This window comes from Hydractinia symbiolongicarpus, chromosome 1, assembly GCF_029227915.1.
Source record: "Hydractinia symbiolongicarpus strain clone_291-10 chromosome 1, HSymV2.1, whole genome shotgun sequence".
In the NCBI taxonomy this organism is placed as follows: domain Eukaryota; kingdom Metazoa; phylum Cnidaria; class Hydrozoa; order Anthoathecata; family Hydractiniidae; genus Hydractinia; species Hydractinia symbiolongicarpus.
The window spans coordinates 6,046,254-6,073,071 of NC_079875.1; the positions used below are offsets into that span (position 1 = coordinate 6,046,254).

Consider the following 26,818-nt stretch of genomic DNA (forward strand, 5'->3'; position numbering starts at 1 on the left):
CTTCTTTGTTGTTAAAAGGCACGCAAAACACAGTAAATAAAAATGAAAAAATCTATAAAAAATTGTTATATGTTTGTATTTATTTGAATTTAGTTCACGAGTAATTGTACACACTAATATGAAAGAAGATTATGTTAAATCTATGTAATAATAGCCGTATTTTGTGTGTTCAAAAGGGTTACCGATATTCCTTTGATCTTTCCGCGAACTTTTAGAAACCAGGGGGTTGTTTAATTGGAAATCTTATGATTTATCAAAATAAATTACAGAAATTAATTTATTTCCTTACATAATTTAATTAATTTTATTGATAAATCTCTAATTTAAAAAACATATGAAGTGATTAAAATGAATGCATTATTTAAATGCGCCATTTTTAATAATAATTAACCCCGTGACCCTAATCGCCGATTCTGCTCAGCCACAGAAAACAAATAGGATGGTTTTACTGACAGTTTAACTGACTTTGTTTTGACCGCTCGCACGTGTATACCAATCAAAACGCCTGATTCTTTGAAAAACCAATCAAGACTTTCGCGGCCTAGACATGCCAACGAAGAAACATGATGGCAATTTTAGTTTTTAAAAAGTAATGGTGGTCAGTGTTGTTTTTAAGTCTGTTTCACCTTTTTGTTTTTTTTATGTTCTTAAATGTGAAGATAAATATATTGTCACGTTTTTTAGCTACGTACAGATCTTAAACGCCCCAGTTTTAGGATTTTTGGCTAGGAACGAATATTTTGAAGGCTAGCTAGCTAATAGCCTTACTTTTTACTAATTTTGTTTGGTATAAGAGGTTTTTCTCCAACCCAACATTTATTTTTACGTCGAGGATATAGCCATTTAGCTAGCTCATATATTTACCTAAAAAGTAAGAGTATAAAAATTCAGTTTGGCTATCAATATCGCAATATTCTCAGCAAAATCTTATGCTAAATGCAGTTTAGCTAGGTAGCTACATCTTTAATTATTTTCCTTAAAAATTTTTTTGCAAATAAAATGGCTTAGCAATTGCTTTAGCTGGAGGGGTAACAACAGGCTGTTTCCTGTGTTGTCATTTAAACCAAAGTTGTGATAAAATTTTTTTGGAGAAGGGTACTGTTCTCATCTGTTTAACTGTACTAAGCGGTCAGCTATTGTTAACACTGAGCTAGCTCAATGTTAACAATAGCCTGTTTTTTGGAAAAGGCTGTTACGCCTATGCGGGTCAGCCCATTGTGACAATTAATTTTTAAACTTTCTTGGGAATCACGCCTGTACGAATGTCCAACAATGTTTACCTGGACTAATCGCTTAGCCCTGTGCAAGAAGCGAAGGACTGTTTCTTGTGTTTTCATTTAAGAATTTCAAAAGGGTTTTATCCCTATGCACCTGTGTAACACCATTTATATAACTGTTCTAAGCGCTCTGTCCGGTGTCACGATTAATTTTTTAACTTTTGCAAAAACTTATTCCGCAAAATAAAATAATATTGACCGATTGTTTTTGCTATGACAAAGTCACAACGGTTGTAAACAGTGTTTTTATTTCAGCCTTTGTTGCGGTAAAGTTATTTTTTGAAAAACATGTTACACTCCCAATACTATAATGGTGTGTGCGCTTCACTTGATTTAGGACATACTGCATACCTGTACTAAAGCACTCCACCTGACTGTGTCGCACTGTTCGCAGTTCTTTTAAGCGCTCCTTAAGGCGTTCAACAACAGTTACTTTTGGCTCATCCCTGCGATTCGACGGCGGGTTTCCCGTCTAGTCTATATTATAATACCCGTATTCGTCTGTCCATCTGTCACGCAAAATGGTAGCTAGCTGCGCAAATAGCGAGAATCATGCAATTGGGTATAAAAAGGACGGCGAACCCGTGGATTTTTCCACGGGCTAACGACTAGTCTATATTATAATACCCGTATACGTCTGTCTGTCTGTCACGCAAAATGGTAACCGCGGTAGCGAGACACTCAAAATGCGGTAAATAAACAAAGAAGAACCGTGGATGTACCCACGGGCTACCGACTAGTATTAAAAAAAATGTTCTTATATATTTTTTCTTTCCAACCTTTTATAACTCCGTTACCACCATAAAAGAAAGATCTAGATGTATCAAAAAACATACACCACTGGTATTAAACTTTTCATCAAATTCAATATGCCAGACTTTAACCTTTAAGCCTGAGCACTAGTGCAACCTGACAATGAAAACACGGAGTCTTTCACAACAAATTGTTAGGTACGCGACACTCTAAAAAGGACTGGGTTGAAGTATGAAATGTTTCAACTTCAAACAATCACATTTTTATTGGTGAAGGGGGGGAGGTTTGTTAACAAGAAGGCGCCATATTTTAATACATCATTTTGAAGCCCTTACACTTTGTGACCCTTTTCTTTAACGAATCAAACATGAAAGGTTTTAAAGTGCTTCATTGTGTTTCATGTGATGTACTCACCAATCTTATTCTTACTATGTTGCCACCTAGCTATAAATAGTGAAACTAGCCATGTACAAAGTTAGTTACAACAAGATTCTCAGATGTTTTTTTTTATCTGTATTATAATACCCGTATACGTATGTCTGTCTGTCACGCAAAATGCTAGCACAGTGAAACGCATGCAATGCGGTAAAAAAAGAACGGCCGAACCCGTGGATTGTTCCACGTGTCACTGACTAGTTTAAATATAATTCGGTAGTTACATCTATGAATGCATTATAAACCTGAGTAAACGTCTAAACAATATTAAAACAACTGCACGTATTCTGCGCAAAACTCAACAACATTCTTTTAATCATGAAAGTGGCGGCTCGATTTTGGACCTTTGACGAGTATTATTTCGCTCAATTTAAAAATTTTAGTGACTGTTTTGCTAGGATGGGGTTACAATATGCTGTTGTATTCTTTGTCCTTTCTTTAAACCGTTGTCGCGGTACTTCTTGTTAATGTAAATATTCAGCAGAAGTTCAGCATAAATATGCACATAGGTCTGTGACACAGTTCACCACGAGAACTCAATTCGTCAAATAATTATCGGATGTCAGTTTCTCCAGGACAGGTGACGCCAGGTTGTATCTTAATGGACGGTATACAATACTCGTAAACTATTGTTGAAGGAGAGTTAGTGGCATGAAGCATACTTGTACTAAGTGCTCCACCTTTTTTCCTGTCTCTAGATAATTATAATAATACCCGTACTGTTAGTCTAAAATGGTTGCGCACAGCTTCATTTCGGAGTCTTCCCCCTCCGCCCTGCAGTGTAAATCATTTCCTCGGTGCTAACAGGGCTAACGACTAGTCTTATTTATTTCGCAACTTTTTTTACCTTTAGCTATGTAATTAAGATTTCGCAAAACTTGGATTAGATGTTTATATCAGTGTTACAGCTACTTTTTGCTTTTATTTCAACGATGGCTTCATCTTAATTTTTGCCTTTATGCTTGCACCCTACCAATGGCGTGAAGTTGATGTTTCATTAATGGGGAAAAAATCACAATTTGCAAAGTTGATACAACTTTACGTCAAGCAACTATTCATGTTTCTTCAAGTCAACAAAAATAATAATAGAGCGTTTTGAAATGTTTTTAAGTATCAATTTTTTAAACATGTCAAATTTGATCTATTTTGCATTTTAAAAACGTATCAACAAATACAAAACTTTGACATATCATATCATATTTTACCATATAGTTTCTTCCACAGTTCATGAAGTAGGTTTTGTATATTGCGGTCTGTAGAATACACAAATATAACAAAAATACAGACAAACAACATTTTTCTAAATATATGTATATATACTTATACATTGTCAAAGGCTCCCTTGATTTGCAAAGACGATACACATAATATCATATGTGTTCTATTGCATAATATATTCATCACCATAACTGCTATTTAAAGCTATACAAAAAGCTGTTGCAACATCAACAACATCGTTATAATTTTTTGAGATATTTTGATCGAGTTTCTATGAAATTTTCTTACATAAAATTTGCTTTAAATTTCCATGAAACTTAACTTTGCATTGTTTTAAATCCCAGGATACTCAATCGATGTCAAGTTTAAGTATGGGGCGGCAGTTAGTTTTTGACTAAAAGCTAATATATTTATGCATTGAAAGGCCGATGCATCTTTTGCTGCTGGAATGTGTCATCAAAATAAAAACACATTTGTAAAATAAAATTCGGACCTTCTAAATACGTATGTTAAGAAAACCTTAAGTATAAACATATTAAAAAACAAGGAACAAAATTAAAAAAAAAATAAAACAACCAGAAGCGTTTCAGTTAATATGCATGAAAAGTTAAGACGATCTATACTTTTTACAACAGTTCAATTTCAATCAACATGGTTATTATCTGTTGCCTGGTTCGCGGAATAAATAAGCCAAAGTGTTTTTAAAGCTCGTACGTTTTGGACTTAGTCAATGTTTCAGGTTTAGTTACTGCTAGATTGAACACCTGAAGATTTTTGACTGACCTCCTTGTGCAATGCCACCATACTTTCTGGTGGGGTCTCTTGTATTTCTTCAAGTAGAACAAACGATTCTTCAATGAGCTGTTTTGCTAATGAAAAAGCGTCTTCTGAAGCCATGAGTTCAGCTATTGTAGCGTATAGGTATGGCAAACCAGACTGGTCTGACACATGTTGGCAATACTTTTTCAGATACTCTAAGCTTCTTGTTGCAATTGATAAGGAGCTTGCCGATTGTGCCAACTGATCGATACATTTCTCAGAAGCTATTAGTGGATTTTGGACAAAATTAACCAGCTCGGTCAAAATAGGTAATAACAATTTTTTCCCTTCTTCTCCGTTCCATTCACTGAGGTCGTTTATCATTGCAACGAGCTTCTTCAAACCTTCAAAATCCCGTGCCATAACCACGAAACAAGTAATTAATGACACACCGAAGTATAAGCTTTCCTTCGCTGCGTTTGTTTCATTTGAAAGAATGATAAGCATAGCAGATCTGAGATTGTAATATTGAAAGTTGTTGGGATCGGAATCGCTCATCATATGCAGGCATGAATTTAACACTAAACTGATGATTAACATATTAGCATCCAAATTATATCGCTTGTAATATGCTATCGTAACCTTCTCCTTCAACTTTGAGCGATAGGTTGCCCATGCTGCCAATATACTCTTATGAACAAGTGTAAATTGAAGCTGTTCTTGCACGCAATGAAGCATTTGGAAGAGCTTGTCCCGTTCCTCGTTGTAAATAGACGGATTTTGGTTGATCATATAGTTGGAATGGTTAGTAACTTGCAAGAATAGATGGCAAAATAACACGACCTTAGTATCATCGACTGTGATCTGCTTAACTGAAGATATTAATCTCTCAAGCAATTTCGCATGTTCAGTTTTAAGAAATAGCACCATGACAGTATTTGCAAAGGCTTCGCAAGCTAAGTTAATGTCTGAGTATGCACTAAAGAAATACGGTTCCTGTTCACCAATTGCCAGTGATATCAATGTGTTAATGGTAACAAAAGAAGATTCGTTGATACTTGAAATATGCTGACATTCTTTACAATTCTTGTTGCATGCGGTAAATGCTGTTGTTGCTTCGGACTGTTGGTATTCAGTAATATATGGAACTTCTTGTAATGATTTCATTGCATCATCAAACATATTATTGGCAAGATTAAGTAACGCCCAGTAAAGGTAGTTGCAATAAATTCTTTCTAAAATAAGCTGATCTTTTTCTGTTCCAGTATCTTTCCACAGTGTCAATTGACTTATTTCAAAAGGTAACTTTAATGATCTTGGCATCCCTTGAATCTTTTTCATAATGAGAGAAGCCTTCACGTTACTTAATATCTCTCGAATCTTACTTACAGCTCCTTGTATGGTGTCTTGTGTCAAGTGGCTGATGATATTACTAGTGGGTATAAAGAAATTGGGCAAATTTACTTGCAAAAGACAGTCCATAAGCTTGCTTATCAACATTGTTACCCTTTCTGTAATTGTTTTCTTCTCCCAAGATTTCATTGGAATCTCCTCGCACAACCAGAACATTGTTGTTTTTAAATGATATGATGACAGGCCTCCTTCTCTAAAGACGTTTGTTTTTAAAATAAACTTTGCCACTATATATGTTTCCCTCTGTCTTTCAGAAAAACTGCGTGACAGGATTCGTTCAGCAACAGACATTGAGTAGCGCCATTCGTTCGTGTTGCTATCGTTCCCTGGGTAATGCTTCGCAACAATATAGCATTTTGATTGGCTGCATTCTTTAACAATGTCAGAGTTTGGCCAATCAGACCTTGATCTAGAAAACCATTGGTGACTAACAGTAGGCCAGTCTTTTAATGGAATACAGCATGTCACTTCTACTTCCACATCTCCTCTCAGATGATTGTCTTCTTTGATCACTTGCATTAATGCAGGACCATGTCTTTCAAACACGTCGTTTGACTCAGCAGACACTATCTTGTTCATGATATGGTTTTCAGGAATGTAGACGAAAGCATCTGTAGTTCCTTTTTCCAGTACAATGACGTTTTCATCATGACTGTGTTGACACCCAACTTGATCAGTTGCAATGTATTTGTTGAATGATACCATTATGTCTATATCCGAGGATACAGTCAATAGACCATCACCAATACTTCCTGTTTGAAATATCTCTAATTCACCTAGATTGTCAGTATAGGTAACTTTTCCATCTTCTACTGTATCTGCTCCATAAACACATCGGTAATTTGTACAATTTAAGAATGTTTGATACAATACGTGGTCAACTGTTGTGATGCAAGATTTCTTAGATTCGTGCAGTTGACCTTTAATACGGCTAAAATCTTCTTTAAAGAAGTTATTGCAGATAAAAATAAGTTTTGAAGCGAGATGCAAGTTCAGATTTTTCACCTCGTGCACATCAAAGCCCCAAAACGGGGATAAGTTCAGAAATTTAAAAATTTGGGGTAATTTGTTTACATCCACGCCTTCTGCCATTATGTGTTCTAAATAATAAAGATAATTATAATAAAAACTGTAAAAACCTATACGTTGAGGAGTAATAAGTATTTTGCACCTATTCTTCCCACGGGCTACTTGGAACCAAAAACTGTTCAAATTCCCCAAAGCATAGTAAACCCACCCGTTTGGACACCCTGTTGACGCTGTTATGTTACGCCGAACTTGGTTTAAACTTATTTTTGTTTAATTGACAACCTGATGTACATAATTAATATTTGTTTTGTTCAGGTTTCGGTAGACTTGGTTCTCAGCTTTAACTAGAAAAAGTTGCGCAAGTATTTCTGTGGATTTTAGTTTTGTATTGGACTACTATTATTGCTGGTTTTATGTGTATGTCAACGAACCTTTCTCACGATAACGAACTTTTCAACGGAACGCAATTTGATTTAAGTATTAATACATTTTGTTATATATTGATGTCACAGACAGCAATAAAATACTTTCCTGATACATTCTTTCGTTTTGTTTCGAGTTCTAATAATGATGGCAACGGACAGAACAAAATTTCTGAATAAAGTTCTAGATTAATTTATTTTGCCTCCCTAAGTGGAGTTATTAATAGGATTTACAACTAATTTCATTAACAATCTTTATCTCTTCCTTTTTCTTGCTATTATGAGAGATTGGTATGTTGTAAATTAGCCTAGTTAACTAAGCTTTTTTCAAGGATATCAAATTCAGTTTCCTTCAGACGAAAGTTAAGACGCAAGTAAATGTCAGAGCAAATCCCTTAAATTCCAATCCACCTCATAGCAAACCTTGATTTATAATCAACCAATAAGCACAAGGTGGGCGTAGTCACATCTTAATCTTTAAATAATACAAAAATTTATTATATTTGTTCGGGTGGGTGAGGCCATTCGCATTTAAAACAAAGGTTTCCAGATATTGACTACGTGAGCCAAGAACAATAGAATTAACCAATCAAAAAGCACGATCAGTATTCTAACCGCAAAATAATAGTTTGAGACCCAGCGTAATTTTTCCCACCTTAGCTATTCCGATTTTATGGTGAAAATTATGCTGGTACTCCTGCCTAGTGTTGAAGGAGTTTGTGTTAAAATTTGATCGAATCTCAATGTTCCTTTAAAATGGTTTCTCTATCAAAATATTAAATTTGACATATCAGAAAAGCGAGAATATACTCTTTTTTTAAAGTTTGTAAGATGCTATTAAGACGCTAATGCTTTAACATCCGGGGCTTATATCTTTATGCGTCAAATGGTCTATTTTACAAATTTCTGTTAATTTCGAAATATTTTAAGAATTATTTTTCAGGAGGTTAGAGACTGACTTTCGTAGCAAAATCCCAGGCATTTGGTCTAATCGAAAACTTACATATTCTTTCAAAGCTTAATAACGGCTCGAACGTTCTTAACTCGTTTTATAGCAGTCACGCTTTTTATTCTTAAAAAAACGTATACCATGTATCTACAGATATGTATGTCTATGCGATACTTGTTCGATTGTTATCGATCGCGCACGACGGTCAAGCGATATCAATTATTTTAAAAAGTTCTACAAAACAAGTAAACTAACCTGCTTCTTCAATTACATCCTACTTTCACTTTAAACGTCTTGAAACAAAACATCTGAAGCTAGTTAAGGAGGGAAGTTCATAAGTGACACGGGAATTTCCCGGCAGACATAAGCTAACTCGCCTCAGACTGTTACAAAAGTCTTCCGATTTTAACATCTGTGTTCTTAGCATTAACCTGGGATTTCAACATTATCTGTCGCTTCATCTTGTGATAAAACCAAATTTATGTATTTTTTTAGGGTATTGTATATTAGAGGCGGGGGTAAGACTCAAATTTGAAAGACACGTCTAAATCTTTTGTGAGAGTGTTGTGTAATGTTGTATTTTTTTGTTTATTTATTGTATGTTTGTTGGTTATTAGGTGGTTATTAGGTGGTTATCAGGTGATTACCAGGTGGTTATTAGGTGGTTGTTAGGTAGTTATCAGGTGGTTACCAGGTGGTTATTAGGTGGTTATCAGTTGGTTATTAGGTGGTTATCAGGTGATTACCAGGTGGTTGTTAAACTGTTGTTAAGACGATATATTGGGGTGTATAAAATAAATATCAAACAAATATTATATTCGAAAGTCGTTATGTTTAATCCCAGTGACACCATTAGTTTTTCATTTTTACTGTAGCCATTTTTATGTATTTATAGTATATTTTTATAATTTTGATAAAAGATAATTTTGTAGTTTCTAATATTTCGGCTATAGTTCAAGTCATCATCAGAAAAAAAAGTATTTTACAACAAGTGGCCGTTATATATGTAACATTAAATGACGTCATCAAGCAAGTTGTTAATGCCAATTATGTGAACAACGCTAATGCATGTGTTGATACGTTTACGTGTCACACTATTTTTAGCACTCCATGCATGTTCTAAGGTTCTTTCATACAATGTAAATTCAGTTTTATGAATGAATTGTGCGTTACATCGCAGGAGAGGTGTAGCATCCTTCGTGTTTGTAAAAAATTGCAATTTCGTTGTGTCGCACATTATTTTAAAATTAACGAATTTATCTTTTACCAGGTTCCGACGGATTTTACGAATAAATGATTTTATCAAGGAAACACCGTTTTCTCCACAGTAAGGCATTCAGAACCAAATGGGAGCAATTTTTTAAATTTTTATAGCTGTATTATCGTAGAAAAGGAAAAATATTATTTTCGATCCTTATGATGTCATTAAAATTACTTGTTTTTCTTTTAATTTTCTTTTTAATACTGTTTGTAAGTCTCCCAACTTTCAAGATCATAGCATCTCTTTAATAATAGCCGTATTGCGTCTGTCTATCTGTATCTGAGCGGACCCCCCGCTGAGATTAAAAATCATGCTACGGAAACACGAATACCAAATGCGATATATTTTGATCCACTTTGTTGCGACGGGTAAATTTGAAGGACGGGCGAACCCGGGGATTTTTCCAAGGGCTAACGGCTAGTCTCTATTATAATAGCCGTATTCCGTCTGTCTGTCTCTGCGCAGGCCCCCCGCTGAGTTGGAAAGTAATGCTGCAACTCTTAAAAAAACAATCCAAGATTTTTGCGGCTGAATGAACGAAGGCCAATTAGATTTTGAAACTAGTCGGTGTGTGGAATGTTTGTAGGTCTGTTTGACTTTTTTATTTTTTTTATTTCCGCCGGCGAAGGCGGAATCTTTAATATCACCTGGGAAGATAGAGCGAGAAATAGATAGATAGAGACAGCCCAGAGCCTGGACGCCTAAAACTTATCCAGGCTAAAGCTTAAATCCTCGTTTTGACAGATTTTTTTTCTGAGAACGAGGCTAAATTAAGTTTTAAGCCAATAAAAATCCTAACAGTGCAACAAATTGTTTTATTATCCAATGAAAATTACTTTATTTTAAAGTTTATAATCGAAAGTTAAAGCTCGTGCAGTGTAGCATAATGAAAATCGTCTTATAATGCACCATCCTTGATGTTATATAATTACGTCATTTCCTTCTGTACTACAACTTTGTAAGCACGTAGACTAAATCTATATTCAGCAGAACTAATTAATTATCAATGAATTTTAATTTAAAGAGGAATTTTTGAGGCTGGATATTTTTGGTGAAAGATAATGTATTATAGCTATAAAATCGTGACATGTATGTCACGATTCTATATCTTTTTTCACATTATTGCTAATGGCGGAAATCTTTAAGCCGCAGGGCTTCTTGTTTAATATTAGTTTTCTCTTTGTTCGCAATGTTAAAATAAATATATTGTCACGTTTTTTAGTTGCGCACAGATCTTAAACGCACGAGTTTTGGATTTTTGGCTAAGAACGAAGATTTTGCTGGCTAGCTATCTAGCCATCTACAGCCTTACTTATTACTATTCTGTATGGCATAAGAGCACTTTATCCTAGCCAATTTATTTTTATGTTGAGGATGTAGCTATTTAGCTAGCTGAGAGTATAAAAAATACAATGTGACTACAACAATATTCTTTATTCTTATGCTACAGTAAACGCTTAATTAGGCGACGGTAGGCTAATTAGGGCATACCACCTATTTAGGCGACTCATTGTAGCCTAGTTAGGCCATATGTAACCTAGTTAAGACATTACAATATTTAATGGCTATTTAAAACAACAAATATTGCACGAGGTTTGGGCCATAAGTTGCCAATGCGCGATGCAAATAAGACGATAATTGGTCAAAATTATCTGCAAAGTGGACAGATTTGATTCACATAAAAATTGTAGTGCGAAACGCAATAACTTTGACGTATTTACAACAGAAAATTTTCGTTCGCCTAGTTAGACTACGGGTAGCCTAATTAAACTACATCACATCGCCTAACTAAACGACTCGCCTAATTACGTCATGCCGCCTAATTAGGTGTTTATCCTGACTGTTCTAAATGCTGTTAGCTAGGTAGCAACATCTTTTATTATTTTCCTGAAAACTTTTTCTGTACATAAAATGGCTGAGAATTTTTTTTAGCTGGATGGGTAAAGACAGGCTGTTCCCTGTGTTTTCATTGTAACCGAAGTTGCAATGAGGTTTTTTCGGAAAAAGGTTTTACAGCTGTTCAACTCTGTTTAACTGACCTAAGCGGTTAGTCCAGTGTTAACACCAGACTGTTTTTTGCAAAAAGGTTATTATGCCTATGCGCGTGTTCTCAAGCGGTTTAACTGTACTAAGGTATCAGCAAACTGTGATAATTCATTTTTAAACTTTCTCGGAAATCACGGCTGTACGAATGTGTAACACTGTTTACCTGGACTAACCGCTCAGCCCAGTCTTAACAACGGAATTTTTCTTGTGTTTTTTTTAAACAGAGTCTACGAGAAAGTTTTAAAAGTGTATTATCCCTATGCGCCCGGCTAGTCTCTATAATAATAGACGTCGTCTGTCTGTCTCTGCGCGGACCCCCACTGAGTTAGAAAATGATGTAACGGAAACACGAATATCAAATGCGATATATTTTGATCCACTTTGTTGCGGGTAAATATAAAGGACGGGCGAACCCATGGATTTTTCCACGGGCAAAGACCAGTCTCTTTAATAATAGCCGTATTTTGTCTGTCTGTCTGCGAGAAAAACGTCGTATTACGGAAACACGAAATGCATGATATAAAGGACGGGCCACCCCGTGGATTTTTCCACGGGTTACCGGCTAGTCTATATTATATAACCCGTATACGTCTGTCTGTCGTCACGCTAAATGGTAGCTTAGCTGTGCAAGTAGCAAGACGCACACAATGCGACAAAAAAGGACGGGCGAACCCCTTGTCTCCGGTCAATATCATTCAAAAAATGTCAAGATTGTAGGTAGTTTGTATATTTTAAAATCTTTTAAAAATTGTGTCAAATAATAGATTCTTTGAAAAATTATTATAGCTGACAGTCATTTAAGGCATAATTCTTATTTTATTTACTAAGTTTTATGACTTATAAGGGTTGTAAGGCTCTTTTGCACTCCTTTCGTATAACCCGGCCTGAGTAGGGTTAACAACATCATTTTTCGCCCTTTTTTGCAGCTTGTTGTTGACGTTAGCGTTGTTGTGTGAGAAAAACATCCATTTAAAACACAGTATTTTACCATAATAAAATATATATAGACTATAAAACTTTTAAGAAAAAAAAATACACAAAATTGCATAAAGTTATATGTGCGCAATAAAATGTATGTATAATATGTGTTTACAAGTGAACATTGTGACCAAATAAGCGTTTTTATTGTATAAAGTTATATGTGCGCAATAAAATATATGTATAATATGTGTTTACAAGTGAACATTGTGACCAAATAAGCGTTTTTATTTTTTGAATTATTAATTTGTTAGCAAATTCACAACACCAATGAAAGGTTAGGTGATCTTAGGAGAATTTATTAGCCGTCAGTCCAACAAATGTGAAACAAACGAAAGCAGAAATAGACATCGCTTATAAAATAATGCACAATAATATAGTTTATTATTCTTGAAGAAAAATATCTTAATGTTTTTGTCGGTAGTTCAAGTTCGATTTCGTAGCAACCAATAACCCGCATTGTCTGTCTTCAGGCCCAATTAGAACATATTTGTTCAAACGAAATCCTGCTTCTCGATGTAGGTCTTCAAATTCAGCGTATGTTCGTTCTCGTGCTTCTCCAAACACCATCATCATATTGACATCCATGGATCTTATCTTCCATGATCGATTTTCATCTTCTGGAGCTGGCATAAAATAATTGACGGATAGTAACATACCATCATCGTTAAGCGCGCTATGAAAGTTTCTCATCATCTCAATGCACTTAGCGTCACTCCAGTCATTGGAAATGTTTTTAGTTAAGATAACATCACATTTAGGAATACTCCCTACTTTAAACATATCACCAGCCACCATTTCCACTCCAGGTAGTGGTCTATTACGCTCGGTAACGTAAGGCAAATCAAAGTTGATGCAATCCCAATGTGGAAGCTCTTTTTTGAGCGCCTCCATCATGTATCCTGATCCCCCTCCAACGTCAATAATAACGCCAGATTCTTTCATTGCGTTTTTTATTACGCCGCTTATCTTTGATACGTCTCTTACTACTTCAGCCGATAAATACTCCATAGTATTCGTGAAAATGTTTTTAAAATGTTCATTGGTTTTATTTTCCATGTAATTCCATATAGTACACCCGCAAACATGCTCAAATAAAGGTTTTTCACCAGTTGATACATCGAGTAGCTCCATCAGATGTGGAGATAAACAAGTAAACAAAAAACCACGTGTTATTTCGTGCACTTTCAGAACTTCAGTTGCTTTGAAAACAACGTCTTTTCCATTCATCCTTTCCTCAACCACATCAAAGCAAGCCATATATCTCAACAATCTTTGAAGGTATCCAGGTTTAATATTTTTACTCTCGATTTTCTTGCAAATATCAACGGACGACATGAAGCCACCATTTTGGTTTAAAATCTCGTGAATTTTTAATTCATAGATAACTTGTAAACAATGAGACTTGAGAGTACCGTTGATCAGATCTTCTTGAATCGTCTTTGCAATTTCCAAATCCATTTAATTTTATTGTCCAGCCGTGTAATTATTTGAAATATTATAAAAAATATTTAATGAAAAATATTAAAATTTTCGCGTAGTCCTACTCTTTCCATTCACTATCCTTCACTCTTCTCACGCCTGTCCTTAAATATCTTTTACGTGTAAAATATTAACCAATCAAATTGCTCTACACACTGATGTAGAGCACTGATTTGGGCTTGGTGTTGACATAAAAATATAAATGCTTACGTGACCATCATGATTATTCGAATTCATTGAGGGTGTTTATTAATGATTTAGAGCACGATTGCTATTTTTAGTCTTGTTCACAACGAGGCTGTGATTGTTGAAATTATTTCATGTCGTGTGGTACAGTGTTGGAATTTCGAAACCTGTTTAATTTGACACTTTGGGCTGTATACAAAATGATTTTAGACATGTTTTAACAGTCTTCAATAGGATGTGCGCTATAGCGGTACAAGTTAGAAAACTGTGCAATCAAGTGCACTCGCATGTTCAGAACATGACTTTAAACACGTTTTTATTAATATTTTCTTTTATTAGAGTAATTGATGTTTGACGTAAACAACATTTTATTATGTTGTTATAACATAAGTGTGGTCGAGCGTGATATGTATACATGCCGGGACAGATTTTATTATATATTTTAACTTCGTACCTAAGCTCTACACGCTGAATTTACTCGTTAAGTTCTTAATCAAATCATGCCTTCGTTATTGCAAATTTGAAATTAATTAATGTTCTTTTTTGTTCAGCGAGTTATCTGTTATAAGTTTTTGTATAAAATTTGGGAGGAAGAAACATTCTGAGATGAAGTCATTCTACTATTTAAGAAAATAGGTAATTATTTTTAAAAACGTTCAAGCGCTCCCATTTGATGTTATATAGATAGAAGTGCATACTTTACATGGTTATCCTCATAATTATCCTGGGATATGCTCTGATTATTATTTTTAGTACTTAATAGTCATTTCAACCTACGCAGACCCAATTAGGGTCCGGGCTCTGCCAGACAACTCCCTGCTATATCTAACATCTCACACAGTGCGCCATCTCCCCAAATTCCCTCACATGTATTGGATTAACCCGGGGCTATGGTAACATTCACTTGCCCATATTGAATCACCAACCACCAAGAGGAATCGAGCCCTGGTCTCCCGCAAAAAAATGTGAGAGTTATAACCACTAAGCTGCGGCGCTACAATTTTCTTACTCAACTTTGTTAAACGAATATTTTTAACATGTGCTACTGCTAGCTTTGAGCCCTTTTAGATGCCGTGCGTTGACTAAATGTAACAGCCTTTATTGAACAGAAATGGTTTCCAAATGCTTTCGTGTGCTGAAAATGTTTTTATAAAGAGTTATTGCGGAGCTAAGCGAATAGAGCGGAGCCCATTTGGTATTTAAGCGCGTATTATTTCAAATTCCCTCGGTCTCTGTTATCCCAAATTTTTCCCTGCTTACTCTACGCTCTGGAAATGAGATTGGTATTTTTAAGAACACTGTCTCGTTCGACAATATCATTCGAATAAAACTGAAAAAACAAAACAAACTGAAAATGTTTTTGCGTTGTTCATATGAGTTCATATTAATCTTTGTATAGAGACAACGTTAGCTTAAATTTTCTACAGCTCTAACTTATAATTTAGTGTACATCTTTTTGTATTTCTGATAATATTGATATAATATTGATTCGCTAGATAAATGAATTGAGATTTTTAACAATTTTCTTTCGACTTTTGTGATACGAATAAACAGCGAAGATAAAAAATCATCTTTCTTTACACATAAAGCGTATTGACTTGAACTTTTTCTGTAAACGAATTGTCCGAACTTGCTTCTTCTGTCTTCGTTATCTATTTTACAGATTGCACAACCTGAACAAAACGGTGACCGTTGTTTTGGGAACAAATAGTCCTCGTAAAATTTTTAAACTGCAACATCAGTTGTTAGGAGAAGAGAAACTTTTAAATTTGTTATTGTAAAAGTTAAACACATCCATTTTGTATGTTTATTCAGTTTCTTCATAATTTAAGTCGGAAAGGAAAATATTCAGACTGTGAAAAATAATGATGTTTTCACTGTTATGTGAATTAAATGCAGGCTCATTTCTCATGACGTAAACTAAAACAACAAGAAAAAACCTCCTGAAAAACAATGTTGTCCGTTACGTTTTGCGCTGGTTCGATTCATCCAAGTTTTTGTCGATTATTCACATTTGAAGACTCTGCAATCAGGCCAAAAGCCAGAATGCTCTATGGAAGTACACGTAACATTGTTCAGTTAACCTTTATTTCTGCTTTGTATGAAAATGTTTTCAAGGTTTTTTACTAAGCGCGTACCGTAATGCTTCGAATAAACGCCCCCTTCTATTAAACACCCCCTCGAATAGACGCCCCTCCTTTTCAGTCATTTTTTAAATAAACGCCCCCCCCCCCTCGAATAGACACCTCCCCCTCGAATAGACGCCCCTCCCTCATAAGGGTGTTTTTGCGAGACAATAGTAAAAGTATACTTACTTACTTACTTACTTTTTTCCTAAATCTTAGGTTTAAGGTTGGAAATTTAGCTTTTCGCTTGTGAAGTTCATTCTTTAAAACATGTGAATATCTTTTATTTTCTGTTGTGAAGATATATATTATAGGTATCCTTAAAAACTGCAAAAGAGACGAAGTGTAAAAAATTTAATAAACGCCCTCCCCCCCCCCCTCTTTTAAACGCCCCCCCTCGAATAGAAGCCCCTCCAAGATGTCAAAAAATTTAATAAAAAGCCCCAGGCGTTTATTCGGAGCATTACGGTATTCGGATTTTTGATTTGCGTTCTCCGATTTTGCTAGATTTTTTGTTAAACAAACAGAAAAACCCCGGAAACGGAAAAGTTATAGAAATTATAGAACCTTCTAAAATAACCTATGCTGCAATATGTTTGCTGTTTTTTCGCTCTCGAATTCATATTTTAATTATCTTTTCCCAGAAAAAAGAAATATATCTTTTCCAAAGGCTTAATTTTTGCATTGTAATATGTGGCTAGTGCACGCGTATATCAAAAAGTAAAAAAGAAGCTTTGGAGACGAGTTGGCATTTTACTCGAGGAACGTCTTTTAAGATCTTATTTAAACTGTTTATTATAGCAGATAAAAGTTCCACGTTGTAAATTTTTTCGTTTTCAAACATAGTCACCTGTTCCCGCCCGACAAACCCTTTATATATTGATTATAGGTCTCGCTGCAAGCGTCACTGTTATAAAAGACGAACTTTTTTTACAAAAAACAATGTCTCGTTTGCTCAACACTCCTCCAATTACAGGATAAGATTAACTACAAATGTAAAAACCGAACAGTTTCTTAAGAAAATGGTCGCAATTAACCGATGTGGTCTTTGTTGACGACTGTAATTTCTTCTTTACGAACAACTTTGTTTTTGTTGGTAACCAGTTTTGATACTCTTCTCGGTCTCCATCGTTTAGCCAACGGTTATATCAGCTCTGCAACTTCTTCTTAGGTTATCGCGTAACTCCGTTAAGTATCCTTTCCCTTATTGAACAACAATTGTGTTGGAATTTATTCTTCCTTCGTCATATTGTTTTCTGTTAGATAAATAACTTTTAAACCACTGAATGAATGAGTTCTCGACACCATAATTCTAAAGTTTCTCTAATAAAATGTTATGATCTACAGTGTCAAATGCCTTGCTAAGATCGATAGAAATTCCTAGCATATACTTATTTCCATCGAATGCTTTTGACATTTCATGAACAACAATCACGTGCAATATATGTTGGAACTATCCAGAAAAAACCTTTTCCCTCAACAAAGGTGAGACTGTACCTATCCGGCATTGTTTCCTAGGGTCAAGGTTGATTAAAGGGTTTTTTTTTTTTTTTTTTTGGGGGGGGGGGGGTGATTATGGGGCCTAATTTGTATAAATGTGCGCTAGTCCAATATATTTTGCACATGATCGAATTTTAACAAGTGCATGAGAATGACGAGCTTGAAAACCAATTTGATTTTCATAAAGAATATTATTTGCGGTCAAAAAATATTTTTCTTTCGTACAACACAGTTTTCAATTCACCTGCTCTTACAATTTTTCAGAAAAATGTCCCTGCTATAAAGAAATGTTGAATATATATAGTAATGGAGTTTTTAGAGCTTTTTTCGATTGTTGATAGCATTACTATCTTCGTTTCAAATAATTCTTCTTCATATAGTTCATCATTTCCCATTTTTATGTATTATTAGCATTAGAAAAGATTAAAAGTTATATTTTCTTACATTTGATCTGAAATGATTTGACCTAAAATCTAGCATCTCAAAAAAAATCGTAAAGCTTATTTGCTTTCTTTTTTGATATTTTTCTTTGTTTACGTTTGTTTTTTTATTACTTCATTTATTATACCCCATATTTTCTTTACATCATTTTAATGTTTATTTGATAGGTCGCTGCAGTAAGTTTAATCAATTCAAACAATTCTTTATAATATCTATTTTTATTTCCGTTATCAAGATTTCTGTGTTTCAAAATCTTTTCATACAAGCTTTGTTTATTTTCAGATGATTTTAACAGGCCTTTGGTTAACCAATGGTTTGAAAATAATTTGTATACTAAAGGTTGCCAATATTGTTGCTGAATGTTTGAAAAAAATTATTATAAGCCTGATCAGCGCTATTGTTCTCCAAAACGCGTGCCCTGCTAACACAAGATAATAGATTATTAACAAAATTAATAGATTTATCATTAATCAATCGTTTTGTAATTGCCATTTTTGTGAAAGTAATGTTAGAATGAGTTGTTTGTGACGCCATAAAAATTGGAAAATGATCAGAAATATTTTAGTTAACCATCATTTAAGTGCCGTGTTAAGTCGGTAATTAGCTGTGGAACACACAGCTTCTAGCTAGGCTGAAAGCTCACACAAAATCCTGATCTTCTAGGATTTATGTGAAGTGTGAGTGTCACGGACGCGGTTGGTAGAATTGGCGGTAATCTGCCATTATAAAAGTTACATAACTCAAATTTGGAAAAGCTCTCTATTTGATCTTTTCTGCCTTGTAAATAATTTGTATTTTTTCTATACTTCTATATGGTAATAAATATTGTTTTGTTTTCCCTTTTCGGGCCTTCTTGGCGCAAAATAGTAATTCGGTTACCAGTTTGAACAAAATACTCATATTATTATTAAGCTTGTTGCTCAATGACTAAACAGGAGGATTCTACAATTTTGCCAGTAGCCTGTTTAATTTCACCCCTGTAAAACAATCTTTTTTATTATTTATGCTATAAATTTAAAGTATTTACAATTCAAGTTGAAATACAACCTGTTTTGTGATACAGTATATATACTCATTCTTGTGAGCTTAACCGATACATGTAATAATTTGGTATGGTAAATGACAAACTGCATGGGTTTTATTATTTAAATTTAAATAGCATTTCAAAAAGATGTTTCCATTGGATGTGTAACACTCGTACCTGCATCTTGATGGCCAAAGTGGTTTATTGTATCGACCGATTGAACCATCATTTTCTACTATTAGTTTTGCAACCTTTATAGGAAGCAAATTAAGTGAAATTAAATATGTCGTCTGATAGTTTTTGCTATAACAGACCGCGAGACTGAAATATAATAAAATAGTTACATCATTTTTTGAGTAAATAAGTCTTTAATAATTTCACTAAAGAGTTTAACTGGAAGTGGAACGGCACAACTGTGCTAAGCACTCCACACTGGTTGTGCGACATGGTTCAACTGGACCTGCAATGCTAACCTTTTGTTGCTTTAATGAATTTTTTATCTTCCATGTTTTAAAGTGTTTCATCCATTCTATATATATACTTCATTGACATAAACTAGATCTTACTCAGGGAATTTTTTGTTTTATTAAAACATGCTTTTACTGGCACAACTTTTATTAGAAACATTATTTACTCAAAAAATGAGGTAACTTTGTTAGTCTTGAGTTTGTGAAAAGTAACAAAAAAAAAACGATTTTTAGTAATTAGTCTGGAATCGCCTGGTTTGCAGGCAAGCGATAGTTGGGTTTAATGAGTTACGATACGTTCATGATTAGAAATTGGTTTCGTGTACATATGAGAACCCTACAATAGAAGAAATTTGTTGCTGGCCTTCGTCTCTCAATAAGCTGAGCAGTAAACGCAGATTCGTTATAATGTTGCTTTCAATCTCGTACTTAAGACATCTTGCATTTCTGGATCGCTCTGTGACATCGCCTCAGGGGGCACAAGACCCTGGGAACGAGGTTGCATTGGTTCCACAACTTCATAGCAGTGCAGGTATATCTTGTTAGAATATGATATATGGTTGTACCTCTTAATTTTGTTTTTGTTTTGTTCCCTTTTGACATTGAAGGATAGACTGTCCTATTCTCTTTTTGGTGCAATAAGCTACAGTGAAAAAAATAAATTTAAAAATGCTGTTTACACCCAACTTCACAAGCATAATACATAAGTTTTTGCGAGTTTCAAGTATTTTGAATCGTAAATGTTAATTATTTTAGAACTTCTGAAGCAATCTCTCAAAAACTTATATCTGCGAATAACTTTATTTTATTTCAATTGAACTATTTGCCAGAAGTTATTAAAGTTTTTATTTGTAAAAACCAAAAATTATGGCAGTGAAAAAGCTTGCTTGAAACAAAGTTTAGTAGAAAATGTTTAGCAAAACACAAAGTACATATAAATGTTTTCAAACAGTTGGACTTAACAATAAATTAAAAGCTTAAATAATTACTTCATATAATAATATTATTTTTCATCGTATTATAACTATAACAGAATTATTCAATGGCAAGTCACTTTTTGAATGACTTAGCAATCATTTGGTTGTTGTTACAGAGGTGACCGGAACCATTATGTGAATTTTTATAAAATAAAGTTGAAGGGAACCACCAACGTAGACATTTTTCACATTTTTTGTTTATCACAAAAATTTTTGTTTATGCCAAATTTCTCACATGGGATATTAGATTCAACTTTTAACATAAGTTGTTTGTGTGAATCAATTCTGTATATTGTGTATTACATAAAAAAGGAAATAGTTGGGTGGTCACATTCAAAAATTAAATTCTAGAATTTTTTGACCTTTTTTGCATGAGCACTAAGAGCCTAATTATACGATATTTTATGGGAATTTAATGGTATTAAATTGGGACAAGATTATACTTATTTTTTGTAAAATAAATAGCAGATTCAAACATGTAAAGCATGTAAACAAAGTAGCAAAATAAACGTGAAACTGTTTGTGAGTATCTGGTTTACAAACGATTTGCTAATTCAATCCAGGGTTTCTGTTTTGTTTTTTGCTTTAACGAACTCACACAAAAAAAGTAGACAATTTTTTAACAAAATGAAACTGAAAAAACATTTTAAACATCAACATGATTGTTCCTTTTTTGTTTCAGTTCGGAATGCGCATGCTTCTGTTTTAACCTGGGTTGTATCGCTTGTGATACTATATGAATCGAGTCAGAAAACAACAGAAATATGTAGCTATATCTATAGTTACAAGGATGGCAACTATTATTTAGAAGTATATTTTGCAGTAGTAGCAGCCACCATGATGAAAAACAAACCCTTATGATTGAAAACATAAAAACGGCAATTTAATGGATAAATAGTTAGCTAGCTAGTGTGCTTAATTTGTACGTATATCAAGTTTTTCACTTAGCTAGCTAGTGGTAGTATGAATAAAATTAGCACCTAAGCTACAAAACAGAGACAGGCTATGCAAGAAGGTGTTAGATTTACATGTAATTAGGTTTTTTTATTTAATTTAAATAAGGTGAAGTCATTGTCAAATTAAAGTTCTTTTCAGGATCTTTCACTGTGCTGCCAGATTCGCTTTCTAAAGTTGTGCTAAATGACAAACCCAATTAGGGCCTTACAAACATCAAGTCATATTTAAAATGGCTAATTTATAAGCACAACAACAGGTTATTGAGTCAAGAAAAATACCCCACATATAGTGGGGTATTTGACATCACATAACCAACCAATCACATAACGGGTCCAAAGCTAATTCAGTTTTTTAACCTCGAAGAGTTCTGGGCACGAGAATGTTGCAAGGTTATTCTTCAAGTTTTTATCAATTTACACTAGGATAGTTTTAAAAGTATTTTTGTAGATGCTTTTTTTCTAACTTTTTTTGCTCTAAAAAGTGATAAAAATTTGGTAGCTGGATCCACGAGAAATGAAGAAAAGATTGTTTTCTCACTCTTCACAAAGTGCTAACTTTAAAAAAATCCATGTTCAAAGTATTATCTAGTCACAGGCAAATCAATAAAAAGTTTGGTAGAATACTTAATGTGATAATTTTTTAAGCATTAGATAGATTTATCAAAGGTAGATTATTTTTTTGAAAACTCGCGTGATTATACTACACATTAATTAAACTAGATAATATTAATTAATTCTGTGTGATTTAGGCTTTTAATAACAAAATTTTTTTCCCATAATGCACGACCAAGGGACTGATGTTTTGGCACGATCTCAATTTTTTAGCAAGGAATGCCAACTCAATTACGAACAAGAAGCCCTGCGGCTTTAAGATTTCCGTCATTAGCCTAAAAGATTTTGAAATTTTAAGTAGACCGGAGAATTATGGATAAACAAATCATGAGTATCACGACTTTTTACTATTTTTGTAACTAACCTGCAATGTTAAAATACAACTCAATAAATAAAAAATAAAAATTTTACGTAGCTATATAAAGTATTCTAAAATAACACTTAAAACTTTAACTGGATATTTTTAAAAGTGATCAGGAAAATTCTGGAAATTCCAGAATACAAATCTTGCTATGTATATAACTTGACGATTCGAATATAATAACTTCTGAGCGAGCTCAATTTGAATGATGAAGTAGTTCATTGTTTATTAATTCAGCAATAAATACATGTTAGCATTTTAAAATTTCAGTATTTAGGCCTTCGAAATTTACTCTCTTGTTGAAAATTTTTTTAAAATGCTGATGGTGCATGGTTTGATAACAGCTGATCTGAAAAAAAACGTACGTTTTAAAAATGAGAAACAAGAACACAATTTTACCATAAACTGCATTAAAACCAGGTTGTTTAAATATTGTCTCTTTAACCTCTCTTTGCCTCTTTGATTTAAAAAGGGAATTTAATACAAATATACAAATGCATGCGATGTGATGCACAGGTTTATTTCGTGAGATTTTTAAAAATCAAGTCATTTCTAAGAAATCTTTGAAAACTATTTTGTGATACTTTGGGTTGATCTCAAGAAATATTTTCAAGCAAATTAGGCACAAGGCGAACTGATAATTTGCCAGTAACAGAATAGTTAGCCGTTTTCAATGGCGCCATAGCTTGGTGGTTATAACTCTGGCACTTTGTGCGGGAGAACGGGGTTCGATTCCCCTTAGCGGCCATTCAATATTCGTGAGTGAATGCTACCATAGCCCCGGGTTAACCCAAGCCATGTGAGAAAAATTGGGGAGATGAAACATTATGTGGGCTGTTGGATGCTACAGAAAATGAGCTTTAAATACTCTAGGACTCCCTATCTAAGCTATGGCCTTTCCTGGAAATAATAGACAGGATTTGTAAGGCTAGTCATATAAAATATACAGACATTCTATTTATCTATGCAGAATAACTATATATATATATATATATATATATATATATATATATATATATATATATATATATATATATATATATATATATATATATATATATATATATATATATATATATATATATATATATATATATATATATATATATATATATATATATACGATGCGTACAGTATAATTAGCCGCTTATACAGCTACTTGTACGATATATATCTTTTTACTTAAATTTTCACTCTTTTTCGTTATTGATCTGCCTATAGCCATCTATATTTATGTAGATCAACATAAAGTTGTGCTTCAATTAAAACCAAGAAAGAGAACAAGAAACAATTTTGAAAAAAAAATATAATTTTACTGTAGCTAGCAGTACATATGTCGTCTATGTATTAAACAACAAAACTATTCTGATTTCAAGAAAAAACTTGGAAAAGATGCAGTTAACTGTAAAGAACACAAAGAAGTTTTTAACGGCTATTTATACTAGGCGTATATATTGTTACAAGTTAATTATCAGTTCACCGACTGCTCAGTGCAAGCAACAATAAACTTTTGTCACGTTTCGACAACTTTTCTGCAAAAAATATAAAAAAAATCCTGTGCGAATATATATATATCTTTTTATCTGATCGAAGTAGTCTCGCAAAGTGTCATTTGGATGTTATTTTTAGCCCTCTTTTTCCCCATAAGAGCAGGAGTTGAGTCATGGAAGAACTACGCAAGGCAGGATAAAGGTTTTTTGTTGCTTGCTCTTTAAGAAAAAAAGGCACTCTAATCAAAGCACTATTTTGTGTAGCTGGCTCCATAGTTAGCTAGCAAGTACTGTCCGTGCGAAAATTAGCCTGACTCTACAAAACGCAAAAGTCTCAAAGCACAACATAATGAAACCGGAACGAATCACACTATTTGAATTAAAAAATTTTGGACAAGAAGGATTATCTCGATAAATTTAATGACCACATTAACAAACAAAATTCAACAGAAGCTCTCTTTTGTACAATTTATCGAAATATATAGCTTCCGTTCTTAACAATTACACAAGTTTTCGGAATTTATCAAAAACGCACGGATCGAGGACGACGAGTGTATAGTATCATTTGATGTTACTTCACTGTACAATTGGGAATTTTTGTTTACTGATGATGAGTATGAGAACAAAACACGTATCCCAGACAAACTAATGTCTTGTGCTTAAGTTGTGCTTACAAAAACATGGTATTTATTTGACGGCAACTTCTTTACGCAAACAGACGGTGTGGCTATGTGTCGCCTATCTTTCTTTGTAGTAGCTAAAATGTGTATGTCGGTTCATGCGACTACAGCTTTATCAAATGCAGATCACGCTCCCAGGGTTATGTGAAGATTTGTGGAAGACGTCTTCTTAATAATTAAAAGAGAGCATCTAGACGTATAAAAACATATCAATAATTTACATCCGGAAATTCAATTTACAATTTAAAACGAGAAAAACGGTACGGTTCCTTTCTCAGACACTCTAGTTTCTCGCAATGGTGGTAACTTATAAGTATCAGTATACCGCCAACCAACACATATTTATCAAACACATCTAATCACCGAATTTCCTGCAAAGAGACAGAGTGTCCTCATTACTGAACAGAGTAGTCGTTGTAGCCACTTCAGAAAATGACCGAAAGAGTTATCTCATATACATAACGCCTTACTTGCAAACGGGTACTCGAGACAAACCATTAAAAAGGTTGAAACGAAAATTAGGGAGAGAGCTGATAAAACAGTGCATGACCTACAGTGTGTAATCCATATATGCTAGAGACAAGTAATATACTTCCTCAGGTATTAAAATATAAATAAAGCCAGTGTTTCAATTTAAAAGCACGCTACGTAGTATACTGTGGCATCCGAAAAACAAAATATGCTGTTTATATCAGTTAAATGAAACGAATGTTCAAACAAAGTGTGCAAGAACACGACAGGGCTGTACGCAAACGCAGATACAGACAAAAGTGATCATAGTGCTGACTGTGGCAATAAAAAAATTAGCGAGTGAAAGTCCGGCTGGACAGCCAGAAAAATGAAAGAAACCATAAATAGTAAAGACAAACTCGTATCAAAGTATGGTTACTTGCACTTCGGAAAACGATTATTTAGAAAAAGTGCAAAATGACAACGATTAAGCAGATAATTGGTAACATTTTTAAAGTTTATGTTGCATTTGCTACGTATTTTAGTTCGATTGCTTATTAAAAAAGTTATAACAGAGGTCCGATGAGCTGCATACACCATAAAAAGATTTCCGGTACAAAAACTTGCATTCCCATTTTAAAATAAAAAACATATGTCTGAAGAGCACCCATGTTGTGCAATCTTGTAACGTTACGGAGACATTCAAGTCAGAAACACAAGATTTATGTCAAAAACTGCATAAGATAAACATGCCTTACCTAATGGTCTGAGTGTTTATTTAATGTTACAACATGCATCTTTGTATCCCTCAAAAGTCTTGATTCTGACAAAAAAAATAATGGCAGAAATGTTGAAAGAAACTTTCTTTGCATAGAATTTTTGTAAAGGCTTTTTGAAAAACCACCTTGATTCAATACACTTTGATCAATAAATATATAGTTATAAGTAAAAATACGTTTAAAGCTTGTTTGCTTAGAAATTTGTATTTTTGTGTTTTGGGAAAATTACGATTTCACAAAGTCAGCCGAACTTGCCCGTACTGGTAACCTCTTGGGAAATATCGCTAAGAGGGGGAAGGTTAAGTAAAACTTTCCAAGTCGTACGTGTATATAAATAAGTTTCCGTGTGACTTTGACTTATAATTCTGCATTGAGAGCGAGGGACGGGTAAACTGGAATACAAAGACATGAAATTATAGGTACCTGCTTGCTAGCTAGTTATGTGTCATTTTATCTCTGACAAAGTGCCAAAGAAAAGGGGTGTAGCAACTCAGTTAGAAGTCGACTGTCAATGGTAATTCCACAATTTTATCTTTTCATAGCTAGTTAAAAGCAGGAAGCGTAGCGGACTAGCTAGAAATTTGATAAATTCTATTGAGTCAACAATATTTGCTACCTGAGCAACTAATAACTTTAATTAAGAAAACGAAAATAATGAATTTAAATATTCCCTGCGTAAGGAAAAAGAACAGTCCGCTTTAACAAGATTCTAATACAAGTTTTACGAGATCTCGGACATATTTTACT

General features: G+C 33.9%; 2 protein-coding genes across 2 annotated transcripts; both read right to left on the reverse strand.

The window, feature by feature from the left end:
• Positions 1 to 3,745: 3,745 nt before the first annotated feature.
• Positions 3,746 to 8,732, reverse strand: LOC130634148 (uncharacterized). Its single transcript, XM_057444599.1, has 2 exons — positions 8,511 to 8,732; positions 3,746 to 6,955 (listed from the first exon to the last, which is right to left on the reverse strand). The coding sequence occupies exon 2, from the start codon at positions 6,945 to 6,947 to the stop codon at positions 4,425 to 4,427; it is 2,523 nt and encodes an 840-aa protein (XP_057300582.1). The 5' UTR covers positions 6,948 to 6,955; positions 8,511 to 8,732; the 3' UTR covers positions 3,746 to 4,424.
• Positions 8,733 to 12,945: 4,213 nt separating this feature from the next.
• Positions 12,946 to 14,001, reverse strand: LOC130644337 (uncharacterized). Its single transcript, XM_057449936.1, has one exon. The coding sequence runs from the start codon at positions 13,999 to 14,001 to the stop codon at positions 12,946 to 12,948; it is 1,056 nt and encodes a 351-aa protein (XP_057305919.1).
• Positions 14,002 to 26,818: the final 12,817 nt, after the last annotated feature.

Bases quoted from the DNA above. Each gene is read 5' to 3' on its own strand.
- LOC130634148 (XM_057444599.1), bottom strand. From the start codon at position 6,947: ATGGCAGAAGGCGTGGATGTAAACAAATTACCCCAAATTTTTAAATTT.
- LOC130644337 (XM_057449936.1), bottom strand. From the start codon at position 14,001: ATGGATTTGGAAATTGCAAAGACGATTCAAGAAGATCTGATCAACGGT.